At 36.7% G+C, this 19,602-nt stretch overlaps 1 protein-coding gene across 1 annotated transcript; it reads left to right on the top strand.

Annotated features, from left to right (window-relative positions):
- The first annotated feature begins 307 nt into the window (after positions 1 to 307).
- On the top strand, positions 308 to 15,219 carry Tsen15 (tRNA splicing endonuclease subunit 15). Its single transcript, XM_077802647.1, has 5 exons — positions 308 to 451; positions 3,184 to 3,265; positions 3,724 to 3,859; positions 14,004 to 14,145; positions 14,734 to 15,219. Exons 1-5 carry the CDS (start codon positions 326 to 328, stop codon positions 14,752 to 14,754), a joined length of 507 nt encoding a protein of 168 aa, XP_077658773.1. The 5' UTR covers positions 308 to 325; the 3' UTR covers positions 14,755 to 15,219.
- The last annotated feature ends 4,383 nt before the right edge of the window (positions 15,220 to 19,602 follow it).

Below are 19,602 nucleotides of genomic sequence, written 5' to 3'. Positions count from 1 at the left end.
CAAAGAGGATTTAAGTGTCCCCCACTTTTCTCAGAGAGCTACAAAGTGCACAGGCTGAAGGAGGGTGAAGAGCTTCTGGGCTCAGGGTACTCTCGAAACTCCTTCACGCCACGGTAGCCCAGATTCGAATAGACTAGAACCAAACTAAAGTGCGATCGCGCAGGTGCTGCTACCTGGTCAGAGAGAGTGACCGACCCAACTTTCCAGTGCTCCCTCTGAGCAGGCGCCGGGGGAGGTGGGTGGGAGGCGGAACCCTGACGCGCGCCCCCCTGCTTCTGGTCGGGCCCGGGTCGTGGTGCACCACGGGAGCGCCGCGCGGGCGGGCATGGAGGAGAGTGGCGATTCTGAGCCGACCCCGGGCTGTAGTGGTCTGGACTCGGGCGGCGTTCGCGATGGCGGCGGCGCTCACAAGTGGACTCCGGCGGACGCCTGGATGAGCACCCACCCGAAGGTTAGGAGGCGCTAGAGGAGCAGGGCGCCAGTTCCGGTCCCTGAGGCAGGCGGAACTCTCGGGCAGCGCTCGAGTTCTAGTAGGCCGGCTGGCCTAGGGAGCGGGACCAAAGCGCACCGGCCGCGCGAAGGATCGTTTGTTGTTTAAATGAGTAGAACCCTGGCTGACGTCTCTCCCAGCAACCCCACCCCCGCACCAAGCCATTCTTAAACTGGACCCTATATGGGACCCCTCCCTTCCCAGTCTGGAGACCCTCCTAAGCACTCCACTCTTGTCCGTTTTGCTATCCAGAAAGAGCGTCTTTTGTGGCTTAGCTGGTTCCCAGGGACCGTGCAAGTCGGTGTGTGGGCCGTGGATGAGATCTAGGACCCCCAGTGGTAACGTTTAGGCAGTCACGTTTACACTTAGCCTCGGACCCCGGGTGTGCACCTTGATTCCGCACAGCTGCCAATAACCAATTTTTTAGATTTCTTGGAAAACTTTGAGGAAGTTCTTGCTCAATGTGGAGCTACACACTCTTGATTAGCAGCAATGAAGATACAGATAGCACCTATCTTGCTTCTGCTTGGGGAATTGCTGCCTTATACCAATATTGTCCCAATTCCCGAATAGACAGTGAATGGATATGTGAATTTTGTAGGAATCTTAGGGACTGAACTGGTACAGTAGACTGGCTCTCTTCTGTTTGAAAGCTGTAATTCACAGATAATTGTCTGGAAACAGTCAAGAAAAGGAAAATTTTGAAGATAGAAGTCTGAAAAGAGTGATTTTTTTTTTTTTTATCTTGCCCGAATTTGTCTTCTGTCTCTATCTCTTTTCAGCCTCCCAGGAAAGAAACAATAACATGGAAATGTTGCTCAGTGCCATAAAAAGAAAAACAATAGCAAGGAGAGCAGCATAGTGGTTAGGAGCATGAACTCAAATGCAGACCCCGTCAGTGGGAATCTTAGTTCTGTCCCCACCTTGGTCTGAGTTGCTTGATCTTATTATGTCAAAGTTTCTTTGCTTAATTTCATTATGCCTCAGTTTCTTTTCCTAAAAAGCTGGCATATTGGTACTTACCTCGTAGTGTTAGTAATTTTTTATAAAGCATTGACATGTAGAAAGCACTATATAAGTATTTAATGTAACAGAGTTTTTTTTTTTTAATCTGGATTTGATGTTGCTTTCAGACAATTTTCATATTTGCGGATTTTTTTCTCTTTGAAGCTAATAACTATATAGACCCTGATCATCAAATCTTTCTTTTGATTTTTCTTCTTGAAGGAGTAAACTGATTTTTAAAAAAAGGAATAATAATGAGTGTCTTTACAGTTCTGCCTTTTAAAAAATTCAGTTTGAAAATTACTTAATAAAATGACTTCAGTGAATCCAGTAAAATGTTATCAGGTTCATCATCCTTGGGCATACACTCCTTTTATTATATTATTCTCCTTCTTAGAAATCCTCAGTGTTTGTTTATGGATAAAATTCACACTTTTGGCTTGGCCACAAAGATCTTGCAACCTCTCCCCAAATCACATTTTCAGTGTCACTTTCAAACACATTTGATGTTTGGGGCAGACAGCTCAACACCCTTCTTTTCCTATACCTGTATATTTATCATGAAGCAGACGGGAGAAGGTAACCTCACATATGCCTGCATGTGGAGTCTGCTTTTGTCTTACCTTACATTAGTCTGCTTACATACCTGGTCCCTAATGTGTATTGATAATTTCCAGCTTCTCCTGCAGGGTTAAGTCCCTAAAAAATGTTCTTTTGCCCACTAGCAATTCTGAAAGAAACAGAATTTTGCTTCTTTAAAATTCAGTAATTAGATAATTCCCTACTCTTGGAGAGAGAAAGGGTGGAGAGGCTAGGAGTGGTGTTCTAGCAGATTCTTTCCACATGCAAATAAGAAGCCAGGGAAACAGAGTCTCCACTAACATGTCCCAACAAAAATCCTATTGAAGTTTTCTCTACTCAGGCAGATTTCTTTCTTGAATATGTGTGGTGATCTCCCATACTATCTCTGCTTCTCTGTTTATTAAAATTATACATGTCCCCTAGGACTTAACTTGTGTCCCATTTATATCATGAAATATTCACCAACCAATCCTGGAGTAGAGCTCCTCTACCATGTTTTTTTTTTTTTTTTTTTTTTTTTAAATTCTACTCACATGGTTTTAATCACTCACATATTGTTATTTGCCTAAGAGTTTTAAGTAGAGTCAACCTTCCATATTTTTGTCTGCATCCTCAGATTCAACCAACCTCAGAGTGGAAGTATTTGGAAAAAAAAAATGCATCTCTAGTGAACATGTACAGACTTTTTATCTTATCATTATTACCTAAACAATAAAGTTTAACAATTACTTACATGGTATTTACATTGTATTATATATTATAAGTAATCTAATTTAAAGTATACAGGAGGATGTGCATCAGTTATATACATTTTATATAAAGGACTTGAGCATCTTGAATTTTAGAATCTGTGGGGTTAGGTCGTAGGGGAAGGTCCTGAAACCAATCTCTTGTGAATACTGGAGAGAACACTGTATGTATATGTTTAATCTAACAATTACAGATTCTTTAGATAGATCAGATCTTATATTGCCTTTTAATGTCCACTAAATCTAGAAGACAGTTATATAAGAGTGTGTGTGTGTGTATTGTGAATATGTTTTGATTGAAAGAAAAGATTGAGAGATTCTTCCTTCTCTATTTGACAATTATATTTTGATTTTCAGTATTTAGAAATGATGGAATTAAATATTGGAGATGCCTCTCAAGTTTATATAGCATTCTTGGTTTACCTGGACCTCATGGAGAGTAAGTTGTTTGTTTATATTTCTTGGTTATTGGAGTTGTGGTGGGGGCTTGGGGAGTTGGTTTGGGATATAGCATTGTTGACATATAATAATATATCATTTATGATTGCTATTAACTTTTTAAAATTTTATTTTAGTTATTTTAGTTGTTGATGGACCTTTATTTTATATATATATGTGGTACTGAGAATCGAACCCAGTGCCTCGCACACTTGAGGCAAGTGCTCTACCACTGAGCCACAACCCCAGCCCCATGATTGCTATGAATTTTGCCAATTAACTTTGTAATGGTTTATTCATTTACACTGGGAATAACTAGGTAACAGAAAAGAGTGGAAAAATAGAGAGAGAGGTAGTATTATGAGTATTGTATACTCAGCTGAGGATTAGGTAGAAGTTTGGAATTTTCATCTTTTGTTTTTGACAAACATTGTTGTGCATTCAATGATATTCTTTCAGGTAAAAGTTGGTATGAAGTCAATTGTGTGGGATTACCTGAACTTCAGCTCATCTGCCTGGTTGGTACTGAGATAGAAGGGGAAGGGTTACAGACTGTGTTGCCTACACCCATCTCTGCTTCCCTCAGCCATCAAAGGTGAGCAGGTGGTTTTGATCTTATTTTAACAGAAATAAAAGGAAGTGGGAAATATTTATATTCTTGGTAAGGAGGCAAGACCTTTGCAGAAAACAAGAGATATGTAGGATACATCATATGATACAAATCATATTTACCGTAGGAGTTGGTGAAGAGTGTGATCAACATGCAAGTTCAAATCAAAGAAAGCTGGTGGGACCTTTATAAAAAAATCTTAGCTGCACAGAACTGTATTACATATATATTTATTTCATGATATACTCTCATTATTAGTTCTTGATTGTTTTTTATTTATTTACTTAATTAGTTACTGATACTGTAACAAGAATCTCCAAACTAGTCACCCCAAAAAAGCTGTATTCTTACCAATGACTGACATTAGATCTTATGGATCTCTTCTTTCCTACTTCTACTGACCTAAGATAAGTTATCCTGAATCCTATGTTCAATAAGGAGGTGTTTTTTTTTTTAGATTTTTTTTTAATGTTTATTTTTTAGTTATAGGTGGACACAATATCTTTATTTTATTTGTATGGTGCTGAGCATCAAACCCAGTGCCTCACGCATACTAGGCAAGTGCTGTGGCTCTGAGCCACAACCCCAGCCCTAGATGTTTTTAATTTTATAAAAAAGTATGTAATTTTTTGAGGCTCATCTTACACACTTAATACTGTGTTTCTAAAATTAATCCATTGTGCATTTTGTTGGCCTACTAGATAACTTTCCATTGTGTTACTGTACTACAGTTTTTACATCTGCTCTTCTGATGATAGAGTGCTACTGCTGTTCATCTTTAGGAGATAATTGCTAACTACTTCCAAAGTGGTTGCCTCATTACTTTTTACCATGTAAACAAAATCCTTTGGAATCTTACTGTCTTCAGCATTTGGTATTGTCACATAAGTTTTTGCCAGTTGAATGGGTTATCTGAATGTCTTAATTTGCATTTTTCTATTTACTAGTAATATTGTTTACTAGTAATAACTTAATACTGTTTACTAGTAATAACTTGATATAGTTATTTCCTCTCTTAAATGTCTGTGCATATTCTTTGCCTATTGGATTTTTTGTAGTTTTCTCATTAATTTGTATGAGTTCTTTAAACATTCTTGACATTATCTTTTGTTGGCTGTGTTTTCCAGTTTTTAACTACATCCTTCATTGTTTTGGGGGTGTATATTAATGAAAAACTTCTTAATTTGAATATAGTCATATTTCATCCAAGGTATACAAGCCATTTGTTTTATCATAATTTTACATATAAAAAGCTGTTTCTTAGCTATTAGAGTTCTTCCTACTTTACTGGCATTTAAAAAATATTTTATTGTAAAATAAAACCAGATTCAGAAAACCACACAATACAAATATATGGATTAAAGAGTCATCATAAAGCAGATACTCTAACCGTTGTAACTATGATCAAGTGAGGAGCAAGGACTTTTCCAGCCATCCCAGAGCCCCTTCTATGTACCTGGCATAGCTCTTTCCTTCATTATAAAAGTAATCTCATCTCTTATGATAAAGTGGGATTTGGCTAGTATATATTGTTCTCAGGACCCTTTAATGCTACCTTCCCCTTTTGACTCTCAATCAAGAAAGCCTGTTAAAATTTGAATGGATTACATTGATTGTCAGGAATATTAATTTTATATTAAGAAGTAACTTGCTGCTGGGTGCAGTGGTGTAATCCCAGCAGCTTGGGAGGCTGAGACAGAAGGATTGTGAGTTCAAAGCCAGCCTCAGCAACTCAGTGAGACCCTGTCTTAAATAAAATACAAAATAGGGCTGGGGATGTGGCCCTAAGTTCAATCTCTGGTACAACCCCTCCAAAAAAATAAAATAAATAAAGAAGTAATTTGCCAACTTTGATATTTATTATTAGAAACAAATTACTTGCCATATACTACACAATACCCAGTTATAAAATACTATTTAGGCTTTGCTGCTTAACCGCTTGAACATGGGATGTTTTGGGTTTTTTTTAATGCTCTGCATTCTTGAGAAACTTTAATCATATTTTTATTAATAGAGAAGCTGGGGGAGCTGGGGCTGTAGCTCAGTGACAGAGCACTTGCCTAGTATGTGATCCTCAGCACCACGTAAAAATAAATAAATAAAATAAAGGTATTGTGTCCAAAAAAAAGTGTTGGGGATGTGGTTCAGTAGTAATGTGTTCCTGGGTTCAATCCCTAGTCCCCCAAAAACACCATAAAAAATGGGGAAACTGGAAAAATATAAAACCAGAGAGCCAGAGGAATTGGCAGTTTGCTGGAGATAGTTTCATATTATTTACAAAGAGCATATAATGCTTGATCGTCGTCTCCTTTATTGGTGTTCCCAAGCTTTAGAATCTATTGTTTGTAAAAACCTGACCAAACTCTGTCATTTGTGTAGTTAACTACAACTTAATTATAAAATATTTTCCTAGTGAGGACAAACAATCCTACAGTATGTTCTTTCTTGGCATCTCTTTCAAGTCTGAATGTTACTCTAGAAATTATGAAAACACTTCAAATTCCAAGCACTAAATTGCTCAGCTGCTAGTTCAGCTGTCATAAAGTAAAGGTCTAAGAAATTTTGCCATTTACTCTTTTGGACAAAATTTTTGTTCAGTTAAAGTTATTCCTAAGGAGAAATGAAAACAATTCAATAAACATAAGAAATGAGTCCTGCAGTCAAAGTTAGAATTCCTAGCCTCTGATTTTCTTAATCTGATGCTTGATTTTTGGATCATACCTACTTGCCACAGTGTTGTTTTCAAAGGAATGCACTCCTTTTTCTTCCTACATTGAGTTAAGTGAACTGTCCCTTCTGTTTTGACAGAATTAATTTCTCCTAATATAGTTTTTAAAGACCTGTCAATAGTAATTTTTCTTTCAAGGACATGATTACTTTTGAAAATATTTTATTAGCCGTTTACATTATCCCAGTAATATATCATGTAGTCACCTAGATAATATAAATTGACCAATTATTTTTTTAAATCTATTGCATTAGTATTTTATGGGAAGAAGGAAAAGAATCAATATTATAAACCCTGAACTATGTGGGAAAAATTAAAATTTTATTTATTGTTCTTACTCTAAAATGATATACCCTTAGTAAAAATGGTCTAAATGTCTATGCTTACACCTTTAATTTAAGCCTTAACATATATTCATAAATGAATATGAATATAATTGTAGACTAATGGCAAAAAAGAAGCATGTTTTGGTTTGGGGAGGGGATAAACGGTAAATGTAGATTGTCCTATTATTTTTCTAAGTTACTCATTTATTTATTAGATACCTGGGTTCAAGAGTACAAAATATCCCAGATGTTGCCCATGAGATTATGACAGTCTAGAGCCAAGATGGATAGACATTTATGTCCAGGGGAAAAATGTAATGAGAGATACGTCCAAGGCACTGAGGAGGGCTGCAGAGGTAGAAGACAGAACCTCTACTAGTGGTATGGGATTTGGGTAAGTCTGGGAAGACTTGCTAGAGGAGAAGTTATTTAATTATGCACAGACTTATAATACAGAAGAGGGATGGATATTCCTGGCAGAAGTAATACCTTCTGGGCAAAGTTCTGAGGGCTGAGAAAGCCTGCAAATTGCAAATAGTTCATTATGACTGGGCATGAGTAGTGGCAGATGGAGGAATTGCCAGCAGCTGGCGAGAAAGCCCTGGATTGTGCATATATGTTTGCAAAGCAGCGTGATGTCTGTGAGAGAGAAAGTATGTGAAGTGAGAGATGGGAATGATAGGGGAGGGGAGGAGAAGAGGGAAAGAGAGAGAAAGAATATTTTTAAAATAACCCTACTTCTGAGAAGCCATATTTGGAGAAGCAACCTAGTAAGAATTAAGGAATTGGAAGACCTATTCATTCAAAAGTAAGAGAAAATTAGATGCAGAGTTTTGCTACTACAAGGAAACACTCCTGAAACAAAGAAGGGAAAAATTTGAGTAAGATATTAGGAATTGTAATGCTTGTTTCTATTTTCTGTTATGGATATCAATTATACATCTGTTAGGATATAGGAAATAACCAACTGTTAGTGCATGAGTATCACTCGGGGACTTGAGGTTAAATAACTCCGTCACTTGCCATTTCTTCACTTCTCCAGAATGTTTTTGTTTTCTGGTTAAGTGCTATATGGCTCAGTCTTCCAAGCCATAAAGAATTATACTCACTCCCTAAGTAGCCTCATTTGTTTTCACAGTTTTGGGTTTTCTTTGTATTTTATCAGTATTTCAAAATACTGATGACTCCCAAATTTTAATCTCCACTTCAGCCTCCCCTATGAACTTCAGACTCCTCTATTTAAAGCCTACTTGCTGTCTCCACTGTAGTATAAGCAGCATCTCAAATCAGCATGTCCAAAAAGAAGTCTTGATTTGCCCTTACATTTGCTCCTTTTGCAGTTTTCCCCAGGTCTTTAAATGGCAACTCTGTTTATTCTGAAGCTCAAGCCAAAGTCTTGGAGTGTGTGCATGCATGTGTGTGTAATTTATTTTTCTCGAACAATTCCAGATTTACACAAAATGTGATTAAGTATGAGGATTTCCCTATAAGCCCTGGTCCAGATAGTGTTTCCTCTGTTGATATCTTGCATTAATATGGTACATTTGTTATAATTAATCACATTAATTGACACATTAACTAAAGTGCATAGTTTGTAGTTCATCTTTTTTTTTGGTATGATTGTAGGTGGACACAATACCTTTATTTTATTTGTTTATTTTTATGTGGTGCTGGAGATTGAACCCAGTTCCTCACCCATGCTAGGCAAGTGCTCTACTACTGAGTCACAACCCCATCCCCCTGGAGTTCTTTCTTTTTATTATGCAATCCTATGGCTTTTGAAAAACACCTAATGTCATGTGTGTACCATTGCATACACAATAACTTCAGTGCCCTAAAAAATCCCCTGTGCTTCGGCTGTTCATCTCCTCTGCCCATTCCCAGCCTCCTCTCCAACAGCTGTTGAACTTTTTACTTTCTCTATAGTTTCTCCTTTTTCAGAAAGTTAAACAGGTGTAATCATATAAAATGTAGCCCTTTTGGGTTGGCTTATTTCACCAAGCAGTATGCAGGGACTTTGTTCTGAACATTACTGTATCCTCAGTGCCTAGCCTGGTATCTGATACCAGGGGCTAAGTAAGTATTTGTTGAATGACTAAATATCTGCAGCAGAGACTTACTAAAATGCCCAAAGAACAAACTGTATATTATAAGCATCCTTCCAAGAGTTTCCAAAATTTAGACTGTCTGGAAAATCCATTTACTTGCAGGATTTATCACCATTTCCCACACTTTACACTGTAATTATAATGTGCATCGGAGGACAGAGAACAATCACAAATCTGAAGAGGCAGTCTGCCAATGCTGTCCTTTCCTTTCAGTGAAGAATTTAGTTAAATTCTTCCTCATCTATATTCACCCCACCCTTTTGTACCTAATTTTTCCCTGGTTTTGGGGAAAGAACTGTGTTAATGGTGGAATAAAGGGTTATAAGCACTGAGTTACTTCTTTGGAACATAACCAGAGATATTTTTAGTTATGCAATTTAATCCTAAAATGCCACACATTTTACTGAAGGATGCTCCATTATTATTTCCCTGTAACTGAAAAATATTCCCCTTTGAAAGCATAGTCCTTATTATAACTTATTTAATGACCGCTGTTTTATCTGATGCCTCAGATCTAATAACTAGTGAAGTTCCTGCTGTCGTTTGGCTTTCTTCACATCAGGATGTTTGTGTCCTCACCCTACGTCTGTTGGAATTCTGTTGCTTGCTGGTGAAACCTCCGAGTCTGGCAGCTTCTTTCAACTGACACAGCATCTTTTTCTCCTCCCTTCAAAAAAAGGGGGGTGTGGGGGATCTTCTAATTTATTTTAGCAGAATAACTTCCCATTGAGGGAATAGCCACACAGGCACTTGATTGTTCAGTAAATCCTCTTGAGATTTCAACTGCTTTGATTTTTTTTTTTTTTCTAGGAATGGATTGGCATGATTCCTGAGGAGGTGTTCTTTATCTGTGGAACTTTCCTTTAGGACTGGCTAGTGGATGAATATGGCTTCTTGGTGCCTCTGGCATCAAGTTAATTTTGCATTGTATTTTAGAGTTGCATTATATGTATCATCTCATTACATCCTGAGGCATATCAAGGAGTTAGTACCTTTTATTGATAAGACTGCAGCACACACCAGTTTGGCCACATTGAGGACAGAAGGAAACACTACGTTCTGTGCATTGCAATGAATACTAATTTTAACCCATACTGCATTGTATTTCAACAAGATTTATAGTTAAAAGTAATGTTTTCTTCAACTTCTTGTCCTCACTCTAAATCTCCAGAGATAACTTAGTCTCTATTTTAGGATCATTACCAAAAAAAAAAAAAAAAAAAAAAGCCTAAAAACAATGTTAAGATTCATGGAAAATATTTAAATAACTTGGGCTAAGGACATTAGCTAAATAGCATTAACTGTGTGTTTACTTCAGGTTTCTTGTCAAGTTAGTTATAATAAGCTTTAGAATCACCTTATTTTCTTCAATTTGTAGAGCTTGTCAGTGAACAGTTATGAGAGGGGAAAAATCTGTGAACAACAAATTTTGTTGCTGTTAATCAACAGCCATGATTTTATAGATCTTTTTCTTTAGATGGGACTTTTCCCATGAGTTTTTTTGAAATTAAGTGAGTTTTAGTATTCTGGTGATGCTTCACCATTTTCAGGATCTTTACAAGTATGTGTGAGTTTTTAAGTAGAACTTTAAAACTCTTTGTTGTTATTGTTAATAAATCGAGAAAACACCGTCTGCTGACTTAAAGACAAAGTAAATACTTTTATGGATTTATGCAGTATCTCATAATAGAAACAAACAAGAAAAATCTTCAGTGGGTATGTATAATAAAAATAGATTATCTAAAATCCTGAACAAGGAACTTGGTAAGACTTCCCAAGTGTGCTTTAGGTAACAGAGTTAGAAAAACTATTTTATTCTGATATTACTGTGAAGATTCATTGGTAGTTTTCCCAATATACAGACTACCACGTAGGATAATAAGAGCTCAGAGATGGGAACTTCCATTTCATTTTTGACAGTGATTTCCCTCAACTCTGAAAACAAAACCCCCTTTACAACTCTGAGCTAATTTTCAAGCCTTCAACTTTCCCACATGGGTGTTTTGAATATTTCTGAAAATGTTTTGCTGTTTATATTCAAAGAACTCTGAAAACAAGTATCAATTGAGAATGAAAGAAGAACAGTGAATGTGATGGAAATTTCTATCCTAAATTTCAGTTCAAGGGCTAGAATTTTCACACAGTTGACCTTAAACACACACTCCCTTTGCTTTAAACTGTATTATATTTTGAAGAAGAGAAAATGTGTAAAAATTATTTCGGTAGGTTTCTTTTCATTCTTGTGTCATCTTATTCTCATTTGCCAGTTAGGGATGTTTAGAGAAACGAATTTTTAACTTATGGCACTGCAGTGGTTTTATGTATTTTGCATATTGAGAAATAACTGGGATATATACAACAGAAAATTAAGATAAATTAAAATTATAGTCAATTTGTAGTGTTCTTACCATTTTAGAAAAAAATTAATTCAAGGTGGACACTATATAAAAATTAATCTTTTCCTGTGACTATTAATTTAGATATTGGTTTGCCACTTTTGAAGAAGCAAAGTATTTAATTACACTGAGATTTGCATTGATGATATAAGGAATGCTATTTTATCAAGTGTTACTTCCCATTAGTGCCGAGTAATGAAGTATCTGATTAATGTCTGTGGTTTCTTTGTATGAATCTCTCTGAAGTAAACTGCTTGTAGGAATCTCACTCTCTGTCATGTAGTTCAACATGGTGGGCTATTATATTTTAAGGACTAAGTCAGTTTCTGGGATCAGCTATCTGTAACAGAACATTTTCTATATTTCCACTAAGGGCACAGTGTACCTTAGTATATTTGAGTTAGTATTTGTTTTTAGCAGTAACCATGGAGAGGGTGGTGTATACAAACATTTTGTCTCAGTTTGTAAGGTAATAAAACTGGTATTGTTACTGTATAATAATATTTTGTATTCAATGACTACTCGATGGCTTGTAAAACCTTTTTATATATGCCACTTCATTGTGTTATGTAGACTTAGAGGTAGACCATCTTCATTTTATAGCACCACTTGTTGAAAAGATATTCCCTATTAAATTGCCTTTGCACTTTATCAGCTGACAAGGTTTATAGCTTATTAACAAGTAATATATATGACAATTTTAACAGAAAGCTTGAGGGAGGAAATGGAGCTATATGGAACAAGGAAATGACATCAGAGAGTAAAGAAATGAAGAATGCCAGAAATGTCAAATATGTTAATATAAAAGACCTTAATATATTTTCTTATTTTTCCTATTAACTTTTTAAAAACTTAAGATTAGGGATGGGGGGGGGATATAGCTTAGTGGTGTAGCACTTGCCTAGCATGAGCGAGGCCCTGTGTTCAATCCCCAGCACTGAAAAAAAAGACTGAAGGTTTTATGTAAATAATTATAACATATTTATGAGTTTATATCATACAGATAATGTACAACAATAATTGCACAAAGATATAAAAGGAATAAAGGTATAGTGGAGCAGTTTCTGTATTTTAGTAGGTTAGTATTAATCTGAGGTAAATTGTGATAAGATTCCATGGTAACCTCTAGGGACACCACTAAGAGACTTAGAAACTATAATAAAAACAAATAAGAAAATGGTGCTCTAGAAAGTATCAATTTAATACAAAAGAACATGGTAAAAGATCAAAGGAACAAAACAGATTGATACAAGAATCTAAATGACAGACATAAATCCAACCATATCAATAGAAAAACAAATCATCAGAGACCTTCAGTATAATATCAAGTATATTTAACATGTGTGTAATTGGAATCAGAATATATATTCAGTTGTAGAATAGTAATATACTAGCAAATCTTTTTCCAATTTCTAGAAAATTGGTTGGCTTAATTAAAAAAACATCTGACCATTTTTTATTTGCCTGTTTAAGAAAGCTCCTTGGGAAGTTAGTTACATTTTACTGAATTTTTGAACATAATCTTTATGAGTAGGTAATAAGGATTTTTAATATGTGGTCAAAGGCTAATAATCCTTTGAGGACCTTTATATTAGATTTTGTTTATTTATTTTCCACAGCAAGCACACAAAAATACTAACATTACCAAAAAAATTTTTTTTTAAGTTTTATTTCTTTGTATATTTTTCTCTTAATTTTCTTTAAGTGTCAGAATACATACAGAGAACCACAGGAGTATCTCTACTCAGTTCTAATAATTCTTTTTTTTTTTTAAAGACAGAGTGAGAGACAGAGAGAGAGAGAGAGAGAAAGAGAATTTTTTAATCTTTATTTTTTAGTTTTCGGCGGGCACAACATCTTTGTTTGTATGTGGTGCTGAGGATCGAACCCGGGCCGCACGCATGCCAGGCGAGCACGCTACCACTTGAGCCACATCCCCAGCCCTAATAATTCTGATACTTGGGAAAACTAGAAATATTAAAAAAGAAACAGTCGTATGTACAAAGAGGACCATGATGGTTTATCTTTATTAGGATCACTATTCTCTGCCTCCCAAATTAAACCAAAATAACTTTATAACAATAGGGAAATGACTAGGTGAAGTAGGAATCAGTAGATTTTTATATAACCATTGAAAGATAGTAATCATAAACACCATATAAAAACATGGGGGTAAAGTGTATTACAGTCTATTTTTTAGAATCATACCTGAATACCAATTGTTCCACTATATAACACCATGTTGGATAATTGAAAAAAATAACACCTGTGGCCATTAGTCAATTTATATACACAGGACAGTGTTAGCCCCCTTAGTAGGTTGATAAGGACAGAATACAGTTGATAAGGACAGAAAGGGGAATGCTTTTGAAAAGGACTGAGAGTCATCAGGTAGCACTTACATGCAGGATTTCCTGTGTGAGAGGCGCTGAGATACTTATTTTCAGCCTTCAGACGTTTCCTCAGCATTGTAAATATAATCACCTGCCTCTTCCCAAGATTTCACAGTATTCAGTCTTATCCACAGCTGAGTGATTGTAACTCCTAAGTATGTCATGTCTTTATTTTCAGGATAAGGGACATCTTGAAGGCATCTCAGAAACTACGAGGGAATCCGGATTTACCCATGTCTTTCACTCTGGCCATCGTGGAGTCTGATTCTACAATAGTCTATTATAAACTCACTGACGGGTTTATGCTGCCAGACCCTCAGGTCAGTTTTCAGATAACTGACAATAAACTGAAGAAGGAAAATCATGACAAAATTTTAAAATGTGAATTAAGTCATTCATGGAACGATTGCTTCTTTTGCCGTAGAAATATTCAAGAAAAAAAGTTACATTTTCATATTTCAGAAAACTGTTTTGTACAGAGTAATATCTTCCTTATTATTTTTGCAAAAATTGTTTGACTCCCCACCTCTGTGGAGAATTTCATAGTTTCCCAGAGTATTTCATGGAGGTATGCATTTAATTATTCAGTGAGTAACTGAGATGTGATGTTAAAGGAAGTTGGGAAATTAGTTACATTTTATTGAATTTTTTAACATAATCTTTGTGAGTAGGTAATAAGGATTATTACTACTATTAGTAGTTCTAACTAAAAGAACACTTCTTTAGGAGATATTAAATTCATTGACATTTTGACAGGGACATTTTAATAAAATGAATGTTTTGTATATTATTTCTTTCATATTTTGTTGGCATAATGGGATAATTACATTAAATAGCTTTCTAATTTTGCATTTAATTACATGACTCAGAAAAAGTTGCATTTTGAACTTTTTTTGTTTATATTGCAGAATATTACCCTTAGAAGATGACATCTGTACTTCTCAACACTTTATTCATAAAAGATTGAATTTGAGACTCATTTAACTGCTTTATCTTTTATCTCGGAGATAGTCAGAGTCGATTTAGCTCTTCTCATTCCATAAGTTTTCTTTCTGAAGAATAAAACTTTTTCAGATAAAAGGTTTTGTATTGCTTAAAACCATAGAGTTGTTGTTCTAGAACTCTTATTAGAGACAGTTTAGTTACAGTTGTACTCATATTTATGCTGAGGATGTGTTCAGAGGGGTGGAACTGCTGTACCTCTTCGTCACCCACACTCAGCTGCTGCTGCTGGCTCGTCATTGAAACCACCACCTCTTCCCTTACTCTGCTCTCCCAGGGCCTTCTGACCTCTGTAGCTAGCTTGAGCTGGCACTTCATGTACATTGTGAAATGTGGAGAGTTTATTTCTGCCTGCTTTTCCATCTTTTGTATAAAGTAAAAGATTTATTTGAGTGGGTTTGTTTTTCTGTTGCACTTACTGTTATTTCCGTCTTGAGTTGACTTTAAATCAGAATTGAAAATATGCTTGTCAAGAGTGTAAATCCACATGTCGGCATTAATAGGGACCAGAGAAGTGCTTACTTATGAGAGTGCCAGGCCTTCCTTTCTGTCCTGTCACCACCATCCTTATTATATCATAGCTTGAGTATTATAAGAGAGTGAGGGACAGTTTCAGCATTAAAAATATCCTTGTTAATTAGACCCAGTTATTCCTCTTGTTAATATCCAAGTATGAAAATAATATGCACAAAAACTTTCCAAACAGTTTTGTTTTGTAACTCAAATTATGAATCACTTGAAGTTTAGAGCAGGAGTCAGATGTTGGGCTGTACTTTGTCATCCCCTGGTCAAGGTAAATAGTCAATAAACAGATCTATGAAAGGTATATTATGTACTCATTAAAATTATGTAATCCTGGCTGCAAGTAACTCACCAAGTACATGTTAGAATGTGACAAAGTGGATGAAATTACTAACTGGTTATAGTAGGATGGCAGAGCAATGAATGGAAAACTTTATCTTTCCTCAATATTTTAGCTTTACTTACGTTACTTTTATAATGAAATATTTTAAAATAAAAATACCTCAAAATCTGTATTATCTATCATTGCGTGATACTATTAGCAGTTTAAAACTGCACATTTATGATCTCATAGCTTTTATGGGCAGGTGGTGTGGGCATGGGTTAATTGGTGCAGTGGAGGTGTTACTTGGGCTACAGTCTCATCTGAGGCTTGCCTGGGGAAGGATCTGCTTCCTCGATCCTGTGGTGGTCAGCAGTCTTCCTTGTGAGGGCCTCGGTTGTCAATGGGATGGTGGGAGGCTATTCTCAGCTCTTTGCCACATAGGCCTTCCCAAGACGAGGGGTACTTTCTCTCAGCAGGGTAGACCTTGTAATCTCAGGTAATGGAGTTATGTACATCCTTCCTCTTCCCCATGTTCTATTGGTTAGAAGCAAATTTTAGATCCCCCCTACACCAGGGTCTTAGGTCTGATTAGGAAACAACAGTAACAAGAATGGGGGGAAAAAATGGCAAATTTGCATTACAAAATGGTATAAAGCATTATTCCTGATCCATTGACTTTCCTGGCTCCTTTATTTCATCAGTATTAGAATTTCACTTTTATTCTTGGTGGAAAGTGCCCACAACTTAAGATTTCCTTTGCTCTCCCAGAAGTCCTGGAGATGTACCTGCTCACAACAGGGTGTGCTTCTATGACGCCAGACAATCTGCAGATCCAAGAATCCTAAAATAGTATATGATAAATTTCTAGGGTCTCTTGATACCTTTAGGGTCTCATCTGATTTCATTTGAGAACTTTCATCACATTGGTAGAAGAACAATCTATCCTTCTAGATAGAAGTGAAAAGTGTAACATGTCGTATTTATGTTTTGGATCTGGTGACTAGGTAACCACCAGGCTTGACTGTGGAAGGCACTTTCTCAAATCTTTTTTTTTGTTTGTTTCAGGTATCTTTTTTTTTTTTCCTTTTAAAGAGAGAGAGAGAATTTATTTATTTATTTAGTTAGTTAGTTAGTTTTTGGCGGACACAACATCTTTGTTTGTATGTGGTGCTGAGGATCGAACCCGGGCCGCACGCATGCCAGGCGAGCGCGCTACCGCTTGAGCCACATCCTCAGCCCCTTCTCAAATCTTTAGAGCCAGGACAATCCCACTATTAGGTCCTGAAATGTTTACTCCATTTCAGATGATGTTCCCTATTTCCTTGGCCAAAGTTGTTCTGTCTAAAGCCAGCCAGATGCCTGCTAATGTGCAAACTGTCCAACACAGTTTAGGAAAGGAGACAGCCCAGTTGTATTTGCCTCATTTTAATGAAAAACTAGGTCAAGTTGTTTGGATAAATAATTTTGCAATTCAGTATACATTTGTCTCCCTTGTTAATGACCATGAGCTCCTCAAGGACAGAACAAGAAGCTGTGACTTTTTCATATATTGTTGTCTCCCACCACTCTCCACAATAACTGGCACATAATAGGCACATTATAGACGTTCAGCAAATGCTTGATGAACAAATGAGTGCTACTGAAGGTGCCTTTTCACCTCAAGGCAAACTAAAAGGACCCAGTTCAACACCAGAGGGCACTGCTAGATAAGCATATTGTCAGACTAGGACTAGATTGGCTTGAGAAATGCTCTTGAAAATTTATTTTCAATCTGTGGGAAGTAGCATAAATAAAAATATAAATAAGTTTTATGTGCTCACACCCCCTCTCTTTCTGGCAGGCCTCTAAAATTACACTTTGCTGGCATTAAATATGTGACTTGATTCATGCTTTGCTCAAAATGTAGATCTATATTTAAAAACAAAAGCCTTTTTGGAGTGGGATGGTGAGGTGGGTTTTTTTTTTCTCTTTTCCCTAAATTATGGTTTTGTTCAGACCCATATGAAATTATGGCTTTCATTTTTCCTTGCAAAAGCCTGATTTATTCAATGAATTTCAGCATCAGTCACATAACAACAGACCCTACTCTGAAACATTCCCTCAAACTGGCTAAATACCAGTAGTAAAAGATGTAAATTGCTGCTCTAATAAATCTAAACTTCTTTTTTCTTTCTTTCTTTTTTTTTTGTGGTAGAGGTGCCCTCTCTCGTTGGGGCAGGAGAGAGGGAAAGGCCTTGTTAGGATTTCTTTCTAGTGCAGCCTTTGCTGTTCTTTTCTGGAGTTCCTGATCTGAGTACCCTCTGCTGGGAAGCCTCCAGGAAATGTGGAGTCCTCAAGGTCCAGTGCCTCTAGAATAACTTACCTTGCTTCTCCTACCTGGGCCTCTGTAGAAGAATGTGTTTGTAGTGTCACGGATCCGTTGTGAAGAGCGAGAGGGCAGAGAAACTTTGGAACTCTAAGCTACAATTAGAACGACGAGTAATCTCCCATAAAGTCCGTGTCATCGGTATTTTTTGGCTGAAGCAGCTTTACAGTTTTATAAGCTTGGAACCAAATAACTTAATCAAAACTCCATGGTGTTTCATCTTTTTCAGGGCTTTTCTGTGTTGAATTCCTCTCTGAGGTCACTTTTTCCATTGCAGCTCCCAGCAGGAGGCCTCTTCATCAGCGCTGTTCAGCAGTTCCTGCCAAAGTTTTTAGTTCTACTATCCAGAAGCTCTTATTCATCAGCCGTGTTTTACCTTGACTGTTTACAGAATAATATGCTGTCCTCTGAGCAATAGCCTAGTTTTCCCTCCTTTCTAGCCAATGACTATTCTCTTTCTTACCACCTCCATTCCAGCAGTCTAATTCTCCTAATGATCTTTAAGTAAGAACTGTTTATGCTCACTAGGAAGGAGAATGGAAAAATCACATGTCTATGGGGCTGTTATAATGCCCAGCTATATTGTGCTATTATAATGTTTATATGATTCTGGAAATTTCCCCAAAAACCAGTGTAAGCAAAATCAAAGATTAAGTTTTGGGTTTTAGGCTTACTGAGTGGAGAGAACATTAAAAAGTATTTTGTTAAAGTTCACATCATTGATTTATTAATTTATCTTAAGGCATTACTAGTATTTTAATTAGGCAGCCATAAAAATATTTCTATAGGTTGAATGGCTTAAAGAACAGAAGTTTATTTTCTCACAGTTCTGGAAGTTCTAGGTCAAGGTGCCAGCTGACTGAGTTCCCAGCTCTTTGCTGCCCTGTGCATGTTCAACTCCTGGCTGTGCTCTCACACGGCCTTTTCTCTGTGTTGCGTGTCCTGGAGTTTCTCCCTCTTCTTATAAGGACACCAGCCCTATAAACTTAGGGCCCCACCCTTATGACCTTATTTAACCCTAATTACCTCCCTACAGGCCCCATCTCCAAATTCAGTCACATTTGGATGTTAGGGCATCAACTTATGAATTTGGGACCATGGGACATACTGTAGTCCATAACAACTGGACGCCCTCTGTGTGCTTAGATACTATAGTAAGTGCTGGGAATACAAGGATTAATGAGACATGACCCCTGCCCTAAAGGAACACATAGCCAACTACAGCTCTCCTTACCTAAACTCTAGAAGCATGTTATCAATGTGAATGCAGGGACACTTGTCACGCTGTGAAGGAGGCATATATAGTTTGTGCAGTTTACTTAAGAATGAAGACGATTCAACAACTTGGATAAATACTTTTTAAACAATGATTGTATGTGTATTATTTGTCTGAAAGGACTCAATGTTGGGACAGATACCAAGAAAAATTGCACAGTGCACCTCATGGAGATGATTGACTAGAAAGGGAGAAAACCTGTGTATGAAATGATTTGGGAGCATTACAAGACAGTATAAGGTATAACCCCTAAATTATAGTTCTGCTGCACTCTATTCACTAAGTGT

The sequence above is a fragment of the Urocitellus parryii genome, chromosome 9, assembly GCF_045843805.1.
Source record: "Urocitellus parryii isolate mUroPar1 chromosome 9, mUroPar1.hap1, whole genome shotgun sequence".
NCBI lineage: Eukaryota > Metazoa > Chordata > Mammalia > Rodentia > Sciuridae > Urocitellus > Urocitellus parryii.
The sequence above is the reverse complement of the archived record's forward strand: the minus strand, read 5'-3'. Positions and strand labels throughout refer to the sequence as shown.